The sequence below is a fragment of the Daktulosphaira vitifoliae genome, unplaced genomic scaffold, assembly GCF_025091365.1.
Source record: "Daktulosphaira vitifoliae isolate Bord-2020 unplaced genomic scaffold, ASM2509136v1 Scaffold_1, whole genome shotgun sequence".
In the NCBI taxonomy this organism is placed as follows: domain Eukaryota; kingdom Metazoa; phylum Arthropoda; class Insecta; order Hemiptera; family Phylloxeridae; genus Daktulosphaira; species Daktulosphaira vitifoliae.
Window position 1 is genome coordinate 4,995,285 of NW_026099572.1, and position 22,265 is coordinate 5,017,549.

Sequence of the window (22,265 nt, forward strand, 5' to 3'; positions counted from 1 at the left end):
AGATTTGTTGATACTCGATTGTTTTTAATACAACCCAACCTAACTAACACCATAGTTAATAAATTTAAATCTATTATTTTGTGTAATTTAACTACTCTTAAAAGAATTTTAAAGTTAGGATAGCCAGAAATTATGGTAATTAATTAAAACATGCATTGTAAAACAATAATATTTTAATAATCTAAATTGACAAGGATCAGAAAAACAGTACAAGTAAGGCAAGTAATAAATCGAATTCCGGAGGATTGTCCTAAGATTGCTTATTTCTTTTTGGACACTGTCCACCAAAGTATTATATGTTCGTAACAAATTACTTAACAACAATATTACAATATGTACAAATTTTACATTCATTTATATATTAAGTACTTAGGATATATTATAAATAATATCACCAATTTCGCCAGCTGTAGGTAAATAGCGAAAATAAGGAGAGCATTTATTTAAATTGCTTTTAATTGAAAAAAAAATTACAAATTATTAAAATTAACTAAATAACTCAAGTAGCATAAAAATTATGTTATTACAATCTTATTACGTGTTATTTTACGAGGTTCAAATTGAAACAATTTTATTAAAAAGTTCAAAATTCTATTAAAATAAAAAAAATTGTGTTAAGCACAAGTAGGCATAAGTCACATGAAAAACTAATAATTTATCATACATTAATCGAAATTTCATTTGTAAAAATTTCTAAATCGATTTATTAAGACTCAAATTAAATTATTTATAAACAAGTAAAGAGACGGTATTGAATAAATAACAAATATTTAAATACATAGAAAATATAAAATTTAATTTTTACAATTTAATTTTATATTAACTTATTTACCAATTATAAATGATTTCAATAGTTTTATATTATTATGAGTTACTTTTCAAATTGAGTCTTTGGCTCTACCAAAATGTATGAAATATATATGATATAAAATTTAATATCTAATTGCCTTAGTTTAAATTTTAAAGCATTTCTCCAATATTTTATTAATTTATTTTTTACTGCTTGAATCTTTATATAAATTTGAAAATTATTCACCACATTTGTGGTAATGCGTAATTGCGAAAACTTACAAAATAGTATTTTAAGTATTTGTAAAAAAAAAGTTTCAATGTGACCCATTATTAAATTTTTAATTTTACCAGAGATTAATAAAGTTATGCTGTCCAAAATTACATTCTATATAATAAATAAAAAATTTGATAATCATAGAGCTATTTTGCATAATTTTATAGATAAGGTTGATTTTAAACATATGTAAAAAAGATAATGGCTGGAACAATTTTTTATATAGATTAGAGATGAAACAAAGTTATGCTCCCAAAACTTGATGTTAAATAAATTGAACTATTTTATTTTTAAATAAATTCAAAAGTCATTTAACCAATTGAAATATTAACAAATAATCATATAACTATCAGAATTATATAATTTTAAATTAAATGTAATTATTAACATTTTTGTCTTTGATAAGTATTTATGTATGTATGTTTAATTTACAAATCGTAGATCTTGCAATTTAATTAATAACATTAAAAAAATAGTAACACATTATACTTCTTAAAATGTTAAAACAACAATAATGACAATAATAATAGTAATATTACAGTACTAAGTAGTAGTTTGGTAAAAAAATTATTTTTACAGGCTCGTATACGGCCAACTTAATGTATTTGAATATCTTCTCGTCTTTTGGTCCCAACATCATAGGCAGGTTACTCTCTAAAAAAATTATTGAATAAACGTGCATCAGACTCATTTTAAAACTATTTAATATGTATATATTATATACATAATAAATAATTAGTATAATCATATATACAGGGTGTTCAGTAAGTCAGGAAACGGGTTTCTATTGTTCTCATTGTTTGTAACAATTTACCTGTTCCCTTACTTGTTGAACACCCTATAATACTATATATTTATAACTTTAAAATATTCGTAGTATTGCTCTTCTTGCTAACTAACTTATTATGGGTCCAAATTCTTATAAATATTCAACAATATCACATTTGACCGCAATGTTTGGGCAAGAGGCAATCGATGCTCGATGATGATGATGGTGGTGTAATGTTGACTTATGTGCTCGCCTTTCAGTTAGTAATTTTTGGAAAATAGGTAATATGGCAACATCAAGTAGTTCACCTTCGGACAGTGTATTTACGCGAGACATGCCAGAGGCGGCTGAAGGAGGTAATCTGGAGTGACAACCACCTACAGATGGTGCGTCCGTAGGCGATTCGCCGCCAGAACCGGACTCTCGCCATCGACCGTAGACATTGGGTGTACTGTGCATGTGAGGGGCTGAAGGACGCCTTAGTCCCGGGCCCCGACTTCTGGACGAACTCTTCTCGGACACCGATCGGTGCATTGTACTAGCAGTTGGCGAAGATGAACTGTCTTCTTCTATAAAATTAAGAAAATGATAATAATAATGTTGTACTAGTCTATTACTTTAAATCGATAAAATTTGCTAGTTTTCAAGATTATTCAAGTCAACGTTAAATAAATTACATGTCAAAAATAAAGAAATAACAGCTCTGGTCACTAAAAGCGTAAGGAAATAACGTAACACGTTTAAAAAAATGAATTAATCTACATAATTTTGTGTGCTGTAACGAGTTATTAAAATTACTTTTCTGTCTAAGACTAACAGATTACTAAAGTTTTAGGTTTATCATATCAGGGTAACTTTTATAGAATCTGAATCATTTTTCTTTTTCCAATGAACATTTTTTGACGAACTTCATGGACTATCGGTAATATATTTAAGAAGAGTTCTGAGGGTTAAGATACCTCACATAAATAATTATCTCTTTGAATATGAATAGCCCAAGTGCATGTAAAAAGAGTATAACATAAAAGTTTAAAACCAACATAAATAGTCATCTAGATGAGCTTAAATCTTTTCAATTGATATAGTAGTAATACTTTTACTGTTATTATCATTTAAAAATGTTAAAATATTAGTATTATCAAACAGTAGATTACCTCCCAAAAAAGGTAAAAGTAATCCGCTTATGGATATCAAACAAATGTTTTATAGTGGTCTAATTGTTGAATTTATGGTAAAAATTAGCAATGAAATTAAATTTTAATGGCATGGTCTTTTACCGTCATCAGTCGGTGAATCGACATTGTTGAGCAAACCTCTCGTGATTGGCGGTGGCGACCGGTTGGCGTGACGTTGTGTCTGAGTTAACCAGAGCTCGTCTTGGTGTACAAATGTAGGCTGCTGACAGGTCTTTTTGGCTTGTGGAATTGACGGCCTTCTATGGTTACATCCTATAACTGGCGCCATTGAAGAACTTGACCGCCTTTGACACGTCTGAAAAATAAACAATATGCATAAATATTTTTTTTATTTATTGTATTATCAATTTATAATGTTTGTTAATTAAATAGTTTAAAAATTATGAAAAACTGCTATAGGACTTAATGTTTATTTTTTTGTAACTTAAGAAACCTGATAAAGTAGGGTTGGTGTTTTTGGTTGATTGGAAAAATCACAAAAAATATCTATTTAAGAAAGCCAATGAGTTTCAGTAATGTGTTTGTTATTCTTTAACATAGCTTTTAGAGTAGTTTTGTTATGTCTGAAAATGTTTTAGTTTTTTTCAATTTTACAATATAATCTAAACCCAACATTTTTTTATATTTTCAAAATTGATTTACGCTGTTATTGTAGTTATATTTTGTCCATGTTTAAAATCAATTCATTTGTGTGATACTTTTATCACTTTATTGTAAAACGACGTGTTACAACATCTAAGGTAAATAACCTACTAAAAATCTGCATAAATTTCAATGGCCACTATTGAATATGTCAAATATTTTTTTTGTCAATTTTTGGTTTTATTATTATACCTACAATAGTGATGGCTAGGAAAAAAATTTACAAGTGTTCAAAAAGTATGAAAACAGGTCAATTATTACTAGTAATGATAACAATAGAAACCCGTTTCCTTAATTACTAAACACTCTATATCTAAATAGTCTAATTTAAATTTTTTCAAATATTAAAAGTATGAAGAATTTTAGTAAAACAGAAACTCATATTCCAAAATTTTAGTATTTTCTCCAAAACACAATTGGGTTTGATATACGCTAATGCATTTTATGTATACAAGTACCCGAGTAGGTGATGGTGTATATGTTATAGGTCTTGAAGATTCTACACAATATGACAAAGGCTGTTCGACAGATATTGACGGTATTCTTGTATGTCTTTGAAACGATGTTCTGTAAAATAAGGTTAAGAAAATTAATGCTAACCTTGAAATTTGATAAAAAAAAATTAAACAACATTAAATTAACAGTAGTTTTAATAAGTATTTAACGTAATAATAATCAAATTAAATCACTATAAAAAATATATGTACAAACTATATGAAATTAACTATCGTAATAATAAGTATTTAATATATTTACTTCTCTGGAGGTACTTCTTCGATTAATAAATCGATATTGCTATTTGATTCTTCTTGAATGGCTTCTACTTTGATTTGCTTTTCTTCTAAAGCTTTTCGTTCTAGAAAATATTGAACAAAAATAAATAAATCAAACAAAAATTACTGGAGTGAACTTTGTTAAGGGTTACTTTGAAAATTTTTATGAGAAAAAACAATAAAATTAATCAAAAAGTCAAATTTACTTTGTTCAGATAGCTTAAGAGCACGATATGTGTCGATCTTCAGTACCATTGCATCAATCTCTCGATCGACATCCAACAACTGTTGTCTGTATTGCTGATTTTTATTTCGCTGAGCTCGGATTTGTTCCTCTGAATCACAAATATCCTTATACGTTTTTGACATAGGCCTTAACGTTGCTCGGATTCGTTTATCTACACCTTGAGGATTTCTCTTCAACTCTACGATCTAAAAAGAATGAATATTTAAATTAAAACAAGTGTATTATTTAAATAAAATCTTTACTATACTTTTTTTAAAAGTAAAAGTTTTTATAAATTTGATTAAAATTAAAAAAATATAAAATAATGAACTTAAGACTTTTATTTTCTGAAGTATCGATAAGTAGCTTCGATGTTTAACTGATATAATATATTTCGTTGTGATATATTAGTTAAAAAAATAAATTTTATGTCCATCACTAACCATAGTCAGCTCTCCTTTGTTTTATTACTACTTTAAAAAGAAATAGTGTCTTTTTAACTACAGCAGCAGTTTAAATGTAGAAGATAGAGTGTCGGGACAAATTTTTTTTTCCATTTTATAGTACATAAAATAAGCTTTAATTTGATATATCTTTAAAGGACGCAGTATTTCCGGAACATTTTCAAAAATTAAGTTGAAAAAGTTAGTTTTTGTAAAAAAGTTTCAATTTTAAATCTCCCCCAATGAGCAGGTTAAGTGTTAGATTTTCAAAAAAATGATATCAAATAAAAGGGAAATATCTAAGGTTTTAGTTAAAAAAAAATTATGTTGATTTGTTGATTTTTCAAAAAGTTATGGAAGTTTTAAGAAAAAAAAGTGAAAAAATTTCGAAAATTAGCAATTTTTAAATTTGTAATTTTTTTGCATATTTCCCCAAATTGCGGGAAACGAGGGAATTTTTTTCAATTTTTAAGGGTAATGTCTTCAATGAGATACAAATTGTGATCTTTTGACGTATTTTTGAAAGAAATCGGTCCAGTGAGAGCTGAGAAAAAGTGGCAACAGACATAAAAAAAAAAAAAAAACACATCATAGTAAAATTAATACCTTCTCCGCTTCGCATCGAAGCTAAAACTCGAATTTGATCTCGTTGAATATATTTCTTTCAAAAATTGTTAATTAATATTCAATAATACTTTTAAAAATCTATATTAGGTTGTTTTAAAATCTTTATTTCGTACCAAAGCGATTTATTTCTGTGATATTTATAAATTGCAGATTTTAATATATACTGAAATTAGCTTTACTAATTTCGGATAGTTTTGAGTTAAACAAATTTCAATGACATTGAACTTGTATATAATGATATTAAAGATCATAGATTTTCATAACATTCAAGGGTATAACAACACATGAAAGTAGGTTAGTAATGTACAGATGTCTTTAATGAACAAAAAAAAACATCATAAACTTCTCGGTTTAGTACATGTTTTTTATGAAATATCTTTATTATATACTTCTTAAAATTCGTTTTTCTTTTAAGCTGTATATTTATTAACACACAGCATAGTAATAGATAAACAAAAATAAATGTAAAGACACTTTATTTACGATAAAGTTTTACTATATTTGTAGATACTTACTTTAGGAATAAACACTAAAAAGAGGGTAGCAGTAGAACAAAATAGTATGAAAACCGATATGATAATGAATGACGCATCTTGTTGGTCACTTAGAACAAACGATATGGCAGCACCAGCAACACACATAAGAACAACATTGTAGACACTCATACCTACGTACTTGGAATCATTAAGTGCAGGTATGCTCACGTGTCGAGTTTCCCAGGCCAAAAAAGCTCCGAATACCTATAAAATATGTTATAAGTTCACATATAAAATACAATTTAAAGCATTTTATCTTACCATTAACGCCCCCTTATACACATAAATGACGGCGAGGAACACTGTCATGTGATCACTTTGACAGTACTCATTGCACGGTATGATCACAATGTCGTCATTATGTGGATGAGGCTGTAAAAATACGTTACACTTATTATTTATAATAATAAAAAAAAAAATAGGAGCTATTAGTTTGCTTTTATTTGCATATTACTTTTAAATTACACAATATTTTTTCTATACCATCATAAAAGGGTATGTATGTGTATGAGTAAAAAATAAATGTTTTATTTTTACGTGGCTTAACTGAAATAAGGGTGAAAATATACAACTTATAGAGTTCAAATGAAATGCCGTAGAAATTCAAACGAATTTATCATTCAGCAAATGTTAGTGTGTAAAGGCTTGTCTATATTAATATTTATATGTGTGCTGATTTATTAGTTACATAAAAATGAAAACATAATATCGATTAATTTGATGATTCGTTTATTTAAAATTTTACAGTTTAAAGATATTACGGTATCGTGATATTTTTATATTGTTCCTTAGAAAGCAAATAGTAATGAATTCTAAAAAAATATTACGTTTCAAAAAGAAATAATATAAAATGTGAAAATGGTAAAATAAAATGTATCTGTATCAATATATTGCAGTTTTCTTCTTTGTTATTTGACAGGAAATTATTGTGAAATGTATTTGAAATGTCCATCCTTCAAAAACCTCAGACACATCCGATAGATTATCAAAACTTTTTTAGCAATGGCGCCTGATGGCTTTCACGTATCTACAGCATAACCTTTGCTGTATTATTCAGTGAATTTAAAAGTTTAAATGACAATCAACTCTTCATCGTGTATTCGTAAGCCAAGTATTTCCTATGGTAATCCCGCAGGATTTTGTCCGAACAATAAGGTCTAGAGAAATAATATTACACTATAGGGATATTAAAATTTAATAAGGATATGCAACTCATTACATAGATTTTTGATGACTGCGTTTGTATGAGAAATTTTTAACTTTATGGAACTGAAACTCGAGAAATTATTAATTACGATATTAAAGCATATTAGAGTAAAAAAATCGAAAGAGAGATAAACATTTTTTAATTCAATTTATTTTGATATTAAGTTTATTTAATTCAAATTAAACTAAAACAGTTTTAGTAGTTTATTTAAGTTTAATTAGTAATTTAAAATAAAAAAATCCCTGATGTTTGAATTTAAAGGGACAATGTAATCGAGTTGATAATACAACATTGTCTGTCGTGCATTGTCATCAATTCGCCTTGAATGGCTTTATATATATAAATATGGAGACGCTCATAAAATACGAGAGAAATTTTCATTCTTTACAAAAACAAAATAACTTTGTGAAATTTACTAAAATGTCTAGAAACCTACTTCACGGACGTAGTTACAACCTAATATAACCAAAGAAATATGTTGAGCTATTTATATTGTATCTTGAAAATAGTTTTCTGAAATGGTCTAAATAAAGATAGTATTACTATGTTTTATTATATTTTAAATACTCTGTTACTTTAAGTGTTCATTATAACCCGACAAAAACAATAAGGCACGTGTAATATTGTATTATATCATTATAAATGTACAGAAGAGTATCATTTATCTTGTGATTAATATACCTAGAATCTACGCTAAAGACATTCGAAAATGGTACATTATTGTGATGTAGCTAGTATTATGCTTAATATAAGTGACTGAAGTGTTTTATAGTTAATTCCATTAAGAAGTTTATAATGGTATTTGTATTTTGCAGAGAAAAAATCACCAATTAGTTTAATGATATTGCTTGTTGCTATTAAAATTAAAATCATTTCATTTTTATGATGGGTAGATAATAATAGTTTATCATCCTGTTCTCCTTCCTCCCATTCCTCTCGTGTACCACCTATTTGGTCGCATTTCGATTATCACTATTCACCAATACATATTCGATTCGCCTTTACACTGTTTTCTCGCGTCTGAATAGCCAATTGTTTAACACCACATAGAGCTTTTTATCGTATTTTCCTCAGTTAAGTATTAACACATTTCGTTTGATTAGTTTTTGCTCCAATATTTGTGTAATCACGCCTAATACATTTATAAATATTCGCCGCCATCTTACATTCTCTATTTTATTATTTTATCGATGTTCTTACTTCCATTTAAAGTAAAATAATTTACGTCAGCTTTTTTATACTCGTCGTATCCCGATAAACAGTATACAGATAAGATTTTTAAATATTTATTTTAAAATTGAAATAATAAATAATAAAGAATTGAATAATTGTTTTTTGCTCTTCTAGTAATTATGTTCTCCCCTACTCCTTATAATTTAAGATTGATTTTGCATAACATTTCTATGTACTATAAACCTCATTTATTTCGAAATAAGTATAAAATGTAAGCTTTCAGAGTTACGTTAACCAAAATCAAATGTTTTTTATTAAATTAGATGAAAAAAATTGTATGCGAAAATATAATTATGTCATCGCTCAATGTTGATTAGTAAAATTATTCTATATCTAATAAAAAAGAATTCAAGTCTTATCATTTATTTCATAAGCTTAACATAGTATTTTTAAAAAGTGAATTATAATACATAAGATTACAAATTTTATATACTATATTATATATTCAATTTTAACTCTATGATTTACAGCAATTGAAAAAAACATGTAAATATGATCAAATATTTGATATTTATCAATCTACCTTATAATACTTATTAAAAATAATTTATTGAACTCTTACCCCAGTTTACTCTATCCAATATAACTTAAGTCAGTAGGTTTTTAAACTGACTATATTATTAATTAACTTTAACTATTACTATTTATAATTTACATTTTCATTGCATCCCTACATTTCCAACATTTATCTTTTTCTACTACTTTATCCTTCGTTTTCATAAATAAGTACAATACACAACATCAAACTTTTTATTAGATGTTCATTTAACAAAAGGTCCTTTCATTACTTTTTCTATTATAGCCTATTTTGTATGTTTTTATTTTTTCTTTGTTGTTTTTACAAGATGATTTTTTTTAAAAAACCCACCCTGTATATGCTTGTACTTCAAATTTTTTCTCAAGCATTTAATTTGGTAATTTTTAAAATAGATAAACACAAAACACATTATTTGAAAAATTCTCCTAGATTTTGCTATAAATAAAGTATAATTTTTGAATTAATATTTGTTTGTACTAAAAACTACTCAAATATACTCAATTATGTATGATATTTGCATATTTGTTAAAATTGATCAAGAAATTTGTTCAAATAACCCACAAGGACTATCATTTCATTTATTTAATCTGTAAATTGTATTTTTTTACTCACATATGGTTCCATTTGTTTAGTTTCTCTGTAAAATGGATCAGAAAATTGCCACGTGAACATAATTCCTAAGTCAATGCACAATAGTATTCCAACCATTAAAAATAGCTGAGTATCTTTTACAATCTATAATTTAATAATAATATACAATATTAAATCACATACAATTTATTATCATATCTTTAAAGAATATAATTTTGTCTAATCACAAATTAACATCAAAAAGTATGTAAATGTCTCTTTGAATTTTTTCTCAGTTAAATTATATTGAACAAGATAATACCATACAAGTAGATGAGAATGTTTTTTTAGAACAATTAAAATTATTGATATTTTTTTTTAAATGTAAATTGGCAATAAGTTTGTTTTTTAAAAACAAATAGTAAATTATTGGTTTTATGAAGTTTCATTATTATAAATATTCCATAGGTTCTTTTATATTTTACCTTTTTATTTATAGTGATATCGGTGAAAATTGAATGTACTCTCCAAGTTTTTGAAAACATTGCTCCAAATGCTAAAGAAAACCCTGCCATTAATAGCCATGCCCTAGCTGCACATATATAAGGAAACATATTAATGCTTGTCATTCTACTGTTGAGACCTAAGAAAATAACACTGCTATATGTCAGCATGGCTCCAATTATGATCAAGTTATTTAAGTGTGGACTTGACATTTTTATGTATCTGCAACGAATAATGAGCATATATATTAAATAAATATATAATCTAGATCGATCAAATGTGTAAAAAAAAACAATAGTTCATTCAGTTTTTAATCATTTATGAACGTTAAACTACGATAAACTCAATTTCATTGCCATCTATTTTATTATTTAAATTATTTGAGTGGCCAATAGTTTACTCAGAATTATTGACAACGGAGTTATTAATTATGTAAATAACTTACTTTTGGTCTCTATATTTTATATTCACGATTAGAAATGCCGTAGCAATAACAATACCAATGATGGCAGCTACTGCTAGCCCAATATAGACCGCCACGTTAACATGTGAATCTTCATAAATGGTAAGCGTTTGGTCTTTAGGGGGACCTTTACCACCAGCTCTCCATTTGACTTCTTTACCTACACTTAGATCTAGCGTGCCCGTTACTCCATTGTATTCGCCAATTTTGACTTCTTTGTTCACTGTTAAGCAAGAGTTACTGTTATAGAATTTATTTGTAAACTTTTTATAGAATTTTATAATTGCGCTAATTCTGTGATCATGATAAAATAATTAACAGCTAAGTCATTAATGAACATGTCACCACATATTTGTTGTAAATAATTGTTGGCTTATCATATTATACGTTTTATACAACAAAATAATACTAAAAATACACTCTGTTAACATTATTGACTTCAAAAACGTGTACTAGCTTTTCTCTCTTATAATCTTACGTTTGCGATAGTTTAAAAAATCATTATGTTTAATTTATTAACTTCTACGAGATATTTCGTTCGGTAATTTGATAAATTTGTTCAGTCTTTCCCACGTCAATGTTTTTTCATATAAATATTGATACTCTATTATTTGATAAAATAACAAAAAATAATTCTAAAAGCATTTGTTTAAGTATGACCTTATCGACTGAATATTGCAGAAAAATGTCCTGAGCATTAAATGAATTGTGACAAAAAACTTCCTTGTAAATAATTCCCTTCAGTAATCATATTTTTAAAGTATGTCTAGAACAGTTATTTCCTACTAAGTTATCTATTTTATATTTGTTGCAGATAAATAATTGTTATCGTCGTTTGTTTAAGCCATTAAAAACTTATTTATACACATATATAACAAACAAATCTTGGCGATATCATTCAAAGAAAAGTTCAACCAATAGCGCTTTTAATGGTTAGAATGACGTGTAAAGTTGACAAATGCGATCGTTATTAAATTATGCTTTACAAATTTTATTTTATTTATTGTTTAATTTACTAGAAAGTTAGAAACATTCAATATTTTGATTGAATTATACTTGTATACATATTTTAAATGCATACATTTTTTCATAGATAAAGCACGATGAATACACTAAATAAATTAATATTTATAATTTATAAATTATTAATTTATCAGCAAACCGCTATGTGTAGTTAAAACAAGTAAGTACTAAAGGCGGCATGTTTTACTTTGGAAGTCTCTGGCGTAGGTCGATAAGATAAAAGTTTTTGAGAGCGAGTTATATTATAATATTGCAGCGTGAAAATAATGATAGTCCCTATACACCAATAATAAAATAGGAATAGAGAAAGCACGTGGAAAAGTTTAGATAAACTTACGGTTATTTGATTAAAACGTGTAAAAAAATACACGTAATGTTGTGTTTTATGCAAACGATATTTTAAAATTATTATTACCGTTGGCAAACAAAATGATAAGATCCTCCCTTGCTGGTATCATTCTTTCTAGTGTATAATAAAACTTTGCACCAATATGGTTGCGAAAGGATTTGGCTAAAAATAAGACGATGGAATGAAACTCATTACGAATGCAAGCCCTGAATGCCATTACATTGCATACTCACAGCGCCGTCACAGAACAAATACTAGCAAACTAATTGTTATAAAATGGCGCTGTTTTTAAATTTTTAACGTCGTTCACAACAAGTAAACATTTTTTATGATTGTAAAGTTAGTATATTATTATTTCTGTATTTCAGCTACTGTTTCGGAATCTTAGCAAAAAAAATTAATTAAATGAGTTAAGGTCCTAATAAACCAAACTATACAAAATGCACACAGTATGCGTTTCGTAATTTTATACAAAAATTTTATTTAAATATTAACAAGCCTTATACAGGAAGTCAAAATTATTATACACATTTAAAGTAAATCACTAAAAAACACACACATACAGCGCAGTCCACAATATTTTGATATATCTAAAGAAATTAAGATTTACTAAATATTTTGCATTTCTACATTTTTTAAGTAATTCATCAAGAGTCGAACTAAAAAAAATGTTGTATAACGTTATTAATCATTTAAACGTTATATAATTTTTATGTTTTACTTTTTAATATTATACCGTTCTTCAATTGGTTTCGTTTTAAGTATTAAAATTATTATATTTTTACGATTAACGTTAAACGAGTTTAAAATATAGTTCACCACCATAAGCAGTTTTTAATAAGAGCATATGACTACTTTTTTTTACATAAAACTTTTTTAAATATAAGATTTGATATTAATTTATTTTTGTTTCAATATGAATCGTTTTATGCTATAAGTTGTGATTTGTGTAATTTTACGTTTATTAATATCACATATTTATTATATTTATGATTACGTTTTGACAAATTTTTTGTTTTAAACGTTATAATTATGACGCTATTTATAGCGTATTTTTTTTCTGTAATTTATGCATTCTTAGACACAATTAAAATAATATTTTTAATTACTTGTTTTTATTAATAAAAATAATAAAATTTTTATAAGGAAAGCTGTAAAAAAAGTTTATTTTGAAATTTTAATGACTCAGAACAATGGGCGTTGCGATAAAGTTAAGACAAGTAGAGATGATATCTAATAGTTATTAACATCACTGCCATGGAGAATACTTCAATGCGAATCTGTTAAATTTCATCATTTGTATATTTATACTTTTTAAATGTCTATGATTTAAAATTTTACTTGAATATTAAATGATTGTAAAATTATTTGCCTAATAGAACATAATGTTATTTTTTTTGCTTAGCGGCTGATTTCTCATAGTATAATAATCATAGAGACAAATTTTTTTATTGATATTGTTGTATATTTCAAAAGCTTTATTTTGATATAGGCTAGAAGTTGTTAGACCTTCCGGGACCTTTCAATACTATTGTTAAAAAATATATATAATTTTTGTGGGTGGTCTCTTTCAAACTCTTCATGTACTTAAGTTTCTTTTTGGATTTTCTGTAAAAATTATACCAAAAAAAGATAAATGTCTCTATAAAGTTTTATTTTGATCAGTTAAAAAAAAAATTCGACAGTTTTAAAATGAAGAAAAAAATGTTAAAAATTCTATTTTTCATTGTAGTATAATTAAGAAATATGTTTTAATATTACTAAAATTGATATGATTTTTCAAATGTTCGGTATTGATTAAATACTTTGAAATCGATTTCTTTTGACGTGATGATCATTAAAGTCAGTTTAGAGATAGCTGAATAATTACATNCTTTTTTTTTTTTTTTTATTATTATTAAAAATAAATAATAAAAAATATGATTTTCACGTAGTCCAAAACTGTAATAATTATTTAAAGAAAAGTAAGGCAATATATTTAAAAGATTAAAAGTTTCAAGATTTATCAAAAAATCCTGAAAAAATACTTGTAAATTACTTTTTTGGTATTCTTTAGTTTGTTTAATAGGAACCATTTTAATTATTAAATAATGATTCGTTAGTTTACTGTTTTAAATATATGATATAATAAATTATGAAATCACATAATCTTTTCTTAAAACATAATGCACAATGAATTATATGCATAGTTCTTAATTTATTTAAAACCTAAAAAACGAAACATTAAATATAAGTAAGGTTACGGCACCAGTCATTGGCACACTAACCAACTCTTGGCAAACGAGTTCAAGACGTAATAAATAATTTTTAAAACCTAAAAAATGATTACGACATTTAATATATGAAATTTGCCAAAGACTGGGAAACTGCCAATGACTGGTGCCGGTATCCTACATGATAAATTACATACAATTAATCAATATAATTGCCTATAAGTGATTTTATTTACAAACAAATTAAACGTGAATTTAATAGGTAAAATTACCTTAAATACTACTTATATTGTGTAATGGTACACTTGTATAGCATAGTTCATTTTTTAAACACGCGAAAAGTGTCGACACATAAACACACCATCGATTTAAACCCACCGGTTTGTTTCACAATATCTGTATTGATTCATCAATAATTAGTGAAAAACAAGGTGTGACAGGTTATTGTGTGCACGAGCTTTTTCATGTTTAACATGTAATATCCAATTTTGTAAAATAATATGCCAGTTTTTTTTATTTCTGTGTAACGAAATTTCTTTCATAATGTGTCTAGGGTCATCTAAATGAATGACAAAAAAAAACATGAATTCTTGTGCATGGAAGTCAGACATACACACGCCAGAACCAAACAATCGCCGAGAAAATGTAATTATAGTCGAATCAAGATCAGAAATTAAATGTTTAATAATACTACTATACACAACAATTTGACTCAAACACACAAATTTCAGTTAGTATCAAAATATATTGGATTATAAAGTATATATGTATTCATGAAACATTTATTTCTATATCCTCTGTTAAGATATGCATTAAGAGTTTAATATTGTTGTATTAGTTAATTTTATTTAGTTGCTATAACTTGTAATATAATATAGTAAACTACATGCACTCTTTGAGTGAATATATATATGTATTTACTGTCGATCTTAAAGAAAAAAAAATTAATGTACAGTAAATTCTGTAAAACCATTTTTATAATTCATTAATTATATTTAATTTGTTATTATAATAAAAATTAAAAACAAATTTATATTGGACAGTCTATCAAAACGAGAGAAGGCTTTTATTTGAATTAAATTATTCCTTCATAATACTTACCAATACATGGCCTTATTATTTTTAAAATTAGTTTAATATATCTCTTTTCAAACTTAAATATTTAGTTTTCAAACAACTTCAATATTTAAACAAATAATTTAAATGGTGTATAAAATTACAATGCAATCATTATGAAGGTAAGATAACTGAGTATAATAAACATATATTTACTCATTTTAATTTGTTCATTATGTATTTAATTGTTAGAACTACAAATACTATGATTTTGAGGAATCAGTTGTAAAATTGGCAAAAAGTAGTCTAATAAAAATTTAGTGGTTAGATTTAGCGCACTACTTGTAATGATGTTACTGCACACTACTTTTTTAAAAAATTACGCCGAAAATTGTAGTTTTTTAATAACGAAAGTACTTAGATACCCTCTATTAATAATGATATATATTTATATTTCATGGATACAAAATGTAAAAAAAAATTGAAATATTAAAAAAAAAACCTACCAAAATAGCGATCGTAAATTTTTTAACAAATATTTATGTGCATTGTAACTACATTTTTTAACCACTCGTAAAATTTTCGAAAAGTATTTTTTTATGAATTGTACAAAGTTAAGTTAAAATTTTAAAGAAGCAGTACCTAATATAGCATAATATTTAGTTACGATTGCACTGCACAACACTTTTTTGCGCCAAACAAAATAATAGTAGATTTTGAATGAAATTTTGTCACTGATTCCGAGTCTAGTTTTAGAATTTTCAGATTGCTTCTAGTTTTTAAGATAATTGCCAATTAGTAAAAATAAAGTAATTACGTAATTAATAACTCATTAAAAATAAACAAATCTTATAAAAAAAACTCTATTTAAAACTGTAATGGGCTGTATGTAGGAGATATCTGTGAAATTTGGAATAAATATTTAAAGTTTATGCCACTATACATTGTGCATTTTTGTAATTGAATCCCTTATAAAATTTTCTATTAGCCATAGAAAATTTACAATTATAGGTTTAAAAAGTTATAAAAAATGTTACAAGGAATATTTCAGCTTCGATTTTTTTAATGATCATCAAAATCACCTTTGAAGAACGTATGCAGTGGCTTAAATCTAAGATATAGATATCAAATTTCGCAAGTACCTCTTAAATATAATCCATTACAGTTTTAAATAGGGCTTTTCGAAAACAATTTTTTTAATGGTCCATTACGTTATTCTCTAATTTTCACTAATTACCTCGAATTAAATAATTAAAATGTTTAAATTAATAAATCAAAACTAGAATCAATCTGAATATACTAAGACCAGATTTGTAATCAGCGACAAAATTCTATCCAAAATCTATTACCATATTGTTTGGCGTAGAAAATGTTTGATTTTTTGTTGTGCAATTACAGTTTTTCCAATGTTTTGTTATATCAATTTTAATTGATATAATAAAACTTCGGAAAAATGGTTATCATTTTCAGTAATTATATTTTACCGTATTGATAACTACTAAATTAAATGTAATAAGATCTTAGCTCTATTTCTATGCAGTTGGCATAGAATCAAACTTTATTTTTCAGTGAAAAAACACGATTTTGAAATTTTGGCACCAACAACCTCTTTATTATATTAAAGTTCCTCGATTAGAATAAAAATTAAATCTAATTAGGAAAACTAGTCGATAAAAACTTTTGAATCAGTATTTAAGAAGTTATTAATATGTTTCTACCTAGTTGGGAGAGGAGTGTATAAATAAAAATAGCAACACCTGCGCTTTACCTCCAGTCTTTACTTTTAATTTTTAATACCTTCTATACCAAACCTTCTATAATACTGGTTCAAAAGTTGTTATTGGCATTTTCTCAATAAAATAATTTTCTATTTTTATTAAGNTTGGGAGAGGAGTGTATAAATAAAAATAGCAACACCTGCGCTTTACCTCCAGTCTTTACTTTTAATTTTTAATACCTTCTATAATACTGGTTCAAAAGTTGTTATTGGCATTTTCTCAATAAAATAATTTTCTATTTTTATTAAGCATGCTAAATGAATATTTTGTCATTTAAAATATGAAGTTGACATCCTTCTAAGTTATAAGGGATGGACCAAAAATTTATTTTATAGTAGATAAATGGAATTATATTTGTAACTAACCAAATGCAAAACAAAATGATTATTTTAAGAGAAATTGAGAGGCTATCGTTAAAATAATCATTCTGTATGTTTATAAACATATCTACTAAATATAATAGATAGGTATGTAAACATAATATATATTTAAGAAATTTTCATTGTTTTCACTCAGTTCAGTTTATACAGTCTAAAATGACAGTGCCGTATCTCCCTTCGAGATATTCAATAAAAACAAATAGGAAACTGAAAACTAAACCCTAACAATAATCGGTTATTTGCGTCACATTTACCGGATATTGTCAATATTTTGTAATTCGATCACGTTTTACCTTTTGCTTTAGTTTTACGTTGGACTGTATCCGGTTTTTGACTTTAACCCAAAACACATACGTCACGTTTTTCGATATGTTTGCACGAGTCAAAATTGAAGTGTACCACACTGATAGCAACTAGTAGCAAATTGATTCTTACCGCCCAAGTACCAATAATATAATAAAAAGTTGCTTTTTAAGTGTGATTCTTTTAAAGTTTTAAACTTAAATTTAACTCAAAACAATAATTAAAGAAGACAAATTACCTTGAAACTGTTTTAGTAGTATACTGGCTTTTCTTTCGTTGTTATAAAACCTTACAGGTCCCTAAAACCATATAAAATACATTATAATTTCAAATTATAGAATAAGTATACTTTATTATTAACCGTTACGCCTTCAAAACTAGTATCTCGTAAAGCTTCGAGGAATAGGTTTTCCCATTCGTGATCTCTATACTGAAAATCTGCTATGGTTCTGTTCAGAGTGCCCTTGTCGTGAGCCGACTGATGTACTTTTCGGGCTACTTCCTGTATAGCCAGAGCAGCAGTCCACACTCCATCATACGTATACCCATGGAATCTTGAATACTCAGATCCTCGTCTCATATCGTACTCTTGTTGGTATTCTTTAGATGTCTAAAACATAATAATTAACAGAATATAAGTACTTTTCTAAATAGTCAATTTTACATTTTTATTTAATAAATTTTTATAAAATATTTCAAAAATTGTAACATTATTTTTATTTACGATAAATTGTTGTTAATATATAAGTTTCTGAATACATTAGTAAGTATTCTATAGAAATTTGTTTTGAGAATTTCGTTAAATATCATTACATTAATATTTGTTTAGTCTATAAACACAATGGTCAACATTTTAACTGAAGTATTGTATAATATAAGTATAACTAATAATGTAATAATTATAAAATAAAATAATTTAAACATACATTTTTATTATTTATAAAATACCATAGGTTTTTACAAGCAAAATTAAAAAAAAATTTAATTAAATCTACATTTAATGACATAACTAAATCTTTTCTCCCAGATATCATTGTGAAACGTATAAAAACGTAAATACAGATGATATCATATACCATACAATTACTCACAAAATAAATACAGTATTGAAAAATAATTTTTTTGATTTCTTATAGTTGTATACATTTCTTGATTTATCAGCAATTTATTAAAAACATCCTTTGTAAAATGTAAGGGGACATAACTTTATTTTTTTAATGAAAACATACATATTAAATTAGCTTGCAAAATAGAAAATGATCTAATTAAGAAAATGACTGGTCGATACAACTTTTGAATCAGTACTTTGGATGTTATTTTCACTTTTATACCTAAGCGGGACGAAGAATACGGCCAGGAAATGACCAGTGATAAAAATAACAGTACCTACTCTTTACCTCCATTCTTTACTTTAAAGCGTTAATAACTTAGTATATGAAGAAAAAACTAATTTTTTATTAAACTACATAAATCAACCAGTAAAACTTTTAGCAATCGAAATCATTGAACATTGTTTTAAGCGGAAACCGAGTGTATGATTCGCTTGAATTTTTTATTGGAGAATCGTCAAAATTAAATTTATATGTTATTTCAATGAATCGGAACAATTATTCTGAAACATCGAATATTCACAGTAAGATATTTGTCATTATTTTTATCGACTTTAAGTTCTGTCAAAATGTCAAGAAATTATAATAATTTGTCAAGTGGGGAGCTTTATACTTTAAAAATAATATACTAAATATACTGTTTTAAAAATAATTATTGCCGTAAATATGTAACAATTAAAAAATAAGAAAAATTAGTTAACTAAAAGTCGTGTGTTTAGATAAATTGTGATTATAAATATGAATGTAGAGTCTATTATTAAAACGCCTAGCGGTAAATTTATTTGGGGTATTCGAGAGCACTAGTGAATTATTATATATGAATAGATGTCGTTTATTCTATCAAATCAATGGTTGAAGAGTTGAAATATATTAAATTAATTAATATAAGTTATAAAATAATCTTGTAAATAGTCGTATAATCAATATAAAATTGTTCGACTGTTATTTTTAATTTTAATAGCACTGGTTATTAAGTGTAAAAAGTGACCTTGAGTATCATGAAGTAATCACAACTTGAAGACTTTTCAATTGGATAACGCCAACAGCATGGAAACCTATAAGACTGTGTATTTTGAGTGACGTCGGAATGAGTACGACCGTTTCGCTCAAAAGATTTTTTTGTCTAGAGTAACACCATTAACAGCATGAATTTCTTACTTTTAGGACTTAGTAAAGTACGTGTAAACCATGTATCCTTGCAATATTTTTAAGTCAATTGCTTTTGCATTTACATTAATAATATTAACCTGACATACAACTTAATTATTTTAAAACGATCGATTTTCTTCTTATTGTTTAAAACTAATTTAGGGACGATTTAAATTTATAATCCAAATTTAGTTATATTTTTATTTATTGTATTTTTCTGTTGGACTATGCAATATAATAATTATATTGCATAGTCCAACAGAAAAATTATTATTATTATTATACCATAATTATTATGGTATATTGCCCTTTATGACTATTTGTTGTTAACATTGTGTTACTTATACGATAACCAATGTCCCATGTTAAAATAAATTAAACCGTTTCATCACAAAAATAGTATAATTTAATTATTTCAAGAGTTACACTACAATACAATAAAATGGTAAAGTGGACTCTTCATCTATTTTATATTTAATTAATTTCAAAGTTCCTCAAAGACAGTCAAGACATCATTCACCATTTTTCATCCCTTTCTGCAACACCAATTATGTGTCTAATGAGCCAAAAGACGCCTGATGAAAAATGCCAATGAGGACCCCTCTTTCAATATTATTTAAAAGTTACTCATACCACAAATATTGTATACTACTTCTAATTTTACAAATGTTCGTGTTTTTTTTTTCTTTTTATGTTTGCTCTATGTTTTACTTTTGTGTATATATATATATATTAATGTAACTAAAAAAATATTTTGTATCACAAGGGCTCAGCCCGTATAAATAAATAAATACGTTAGNGAATTTCTTACTTTTAGGACTTAGTAAAGTACGTGTAAACCATGTATCCTTGCAATATTTTTAAGTCAATTGCTTTTGCATTTGCATTAATAATATTAACCTGAATTACTAAATGAACTAAATTAGTTTTTTTTTTAGTTGAAATTACGAAAATGAAGAGTCAGCGAAATTATTTAGTACATTGGTCAAAGTAGATTTAAATTATCATATGAGTCGAAAAGAAACCATTTACGCCAAAGAGTTAACAATTATAAATGTCTTTAAAAATTATGTTTTTAATAACATTTGTATTGCAAATATATTTTAATTACTCTACATTTTTTGTTATAATAGTACGTTGTGTTAGTTTTAAATTCTCTTTTTTTATGTTTTTGAAAATAATTTAGATGGATTTTACGACATAAACTGCTAAGTATTAGTACAGTATACAAATAATTATATGCAGTATTACTACAAAAAAATATTTATACGAGAGTATAGGTTTTTATTAATAAACAGTCAACTTAAAATTTTTTTATCTACGTTTAAGTATCAATAAACTTAATGGTGCAATGTAATTGTTGTTTTGACACCTAAACTTACCATAAACTAGACTACTACTAACTAGAAATATAGTCGTTAAATTGAACAAAGGAATATTTATATTTTCAGATTAGTTTTTAGGTATTGTCTTTGTATTAAAAAATTTATAAACTAAGCTTCTATTTTTGATTATTTCACGAGATGCTTTGCTTAGGGATGATAGTAGAGTAGTACAGAGAAGAAAAGATTTTATTCTATTTCGTTGAATTAGTAGTGTCAGGTCAACACAGACACTTATTTTAATAGTTTACTAAACTTGCAAACCGTATCAATTACCAATTCTAGAGATTTAAAAGCTTTACGAAAAATATATAGGAAATATTTATTGTTGAATTTAAAAGTATATAATAATACATTTTATGAAGTCCCACAAAATAATTTGATATCTTGATTCTACTATTCTTTGATTTTCGTAATTATATCTAAGCACTAACAAAAATCATCCTGTAGTAATTGATCAAAGATGAATGAGAGTTGGCCAGTGTAAAATTAAATATTTGATTGATGCGTGAAGAAAATGATTGTAATACTGTTGAATAATTATTAGATAAAGTTAATTCATGTCCAAATTTTATTATAATGCTTAGGATGACGTATGGTAAATGAAAATGAATGAGATTATATGAGAATAAAGTTTTATTAAAAACGCCTATTTAATCTTTTTTAGCTTCGATGCGAAGCTGAGAAGGTATTGGTTTTACTAAGATGTGTTTTTTTTTTTTTTTTTTTT

The 22,265-nt window shown here is 25.9% G+C and overlaps 1 protein-coding gene across 3 annotated transcripts in view; it reads right to left on the reverse strand.

Annotated features, from left to right (window-relative positions):
* Positions 1-155: 155 nt before the first annotated feature.
* Positions 156-22,265, reverse strand: part of LOC126896092 (gamma-aminobutyric acid type B receptor subunit 2) — a 145,739-nt gene continuing 123,629 nt past the window's right edge. For 2 of the 3 annotated variants that reach the window (XM_050668549.1, XM_050668550.1), the window contains exons 8-20: positions 18,257-18,505; positions 18,134-18,194; positions 10,776-11,016; positions 10,312-10,552; positions 9,869-9,991; positions 6,540-6,650; positions 6,258-6,482; positions 4,653-4,878; positions 4,430-4,529; positions 4,132-4,240; positions 3,113-3,326; positions 1,967-2,404; positions 156-1,720 (exon numbers count right to left, since the gene is read on the reverse strand). In XM_050668549.1, the coding sequence (XP_050524506.1) occupies positions 1,986-2,404; positions 3,113-3,326; positions 4,132-4,240; positions 4,430-4,529; positions 4,653-4,878; positions 6,258-6,482; positions 6,540-6,650; positions 9,869-9,991; positions 10,312-10,552; positions 10,776-11,016; positions 18,134-18,194; positions 18,257-18,505 (2,319 nt within the window). In that variant the 3' untranslated portion in view covers positions 156-1,720; positions 1,967-1,985. Of the gene's footprint in view, positions 1,721-1,927; positions 2,405-3,112; positions 3,327-4,131; positions 4,241-4,429; positions 4,530-4,652; positions 4,879-6,257; positions 6,483-6,539; positions 6,651-9,868; positions 9,992-10,311; positions 10,553-10,775; positions 11,017-18,133; positions 18,195-18,256; positions 18,506-22,265 lie in introns of all 3 variants that reach the window. The other variant, XR_007701770.1, reaches the window with a different exon arrangement.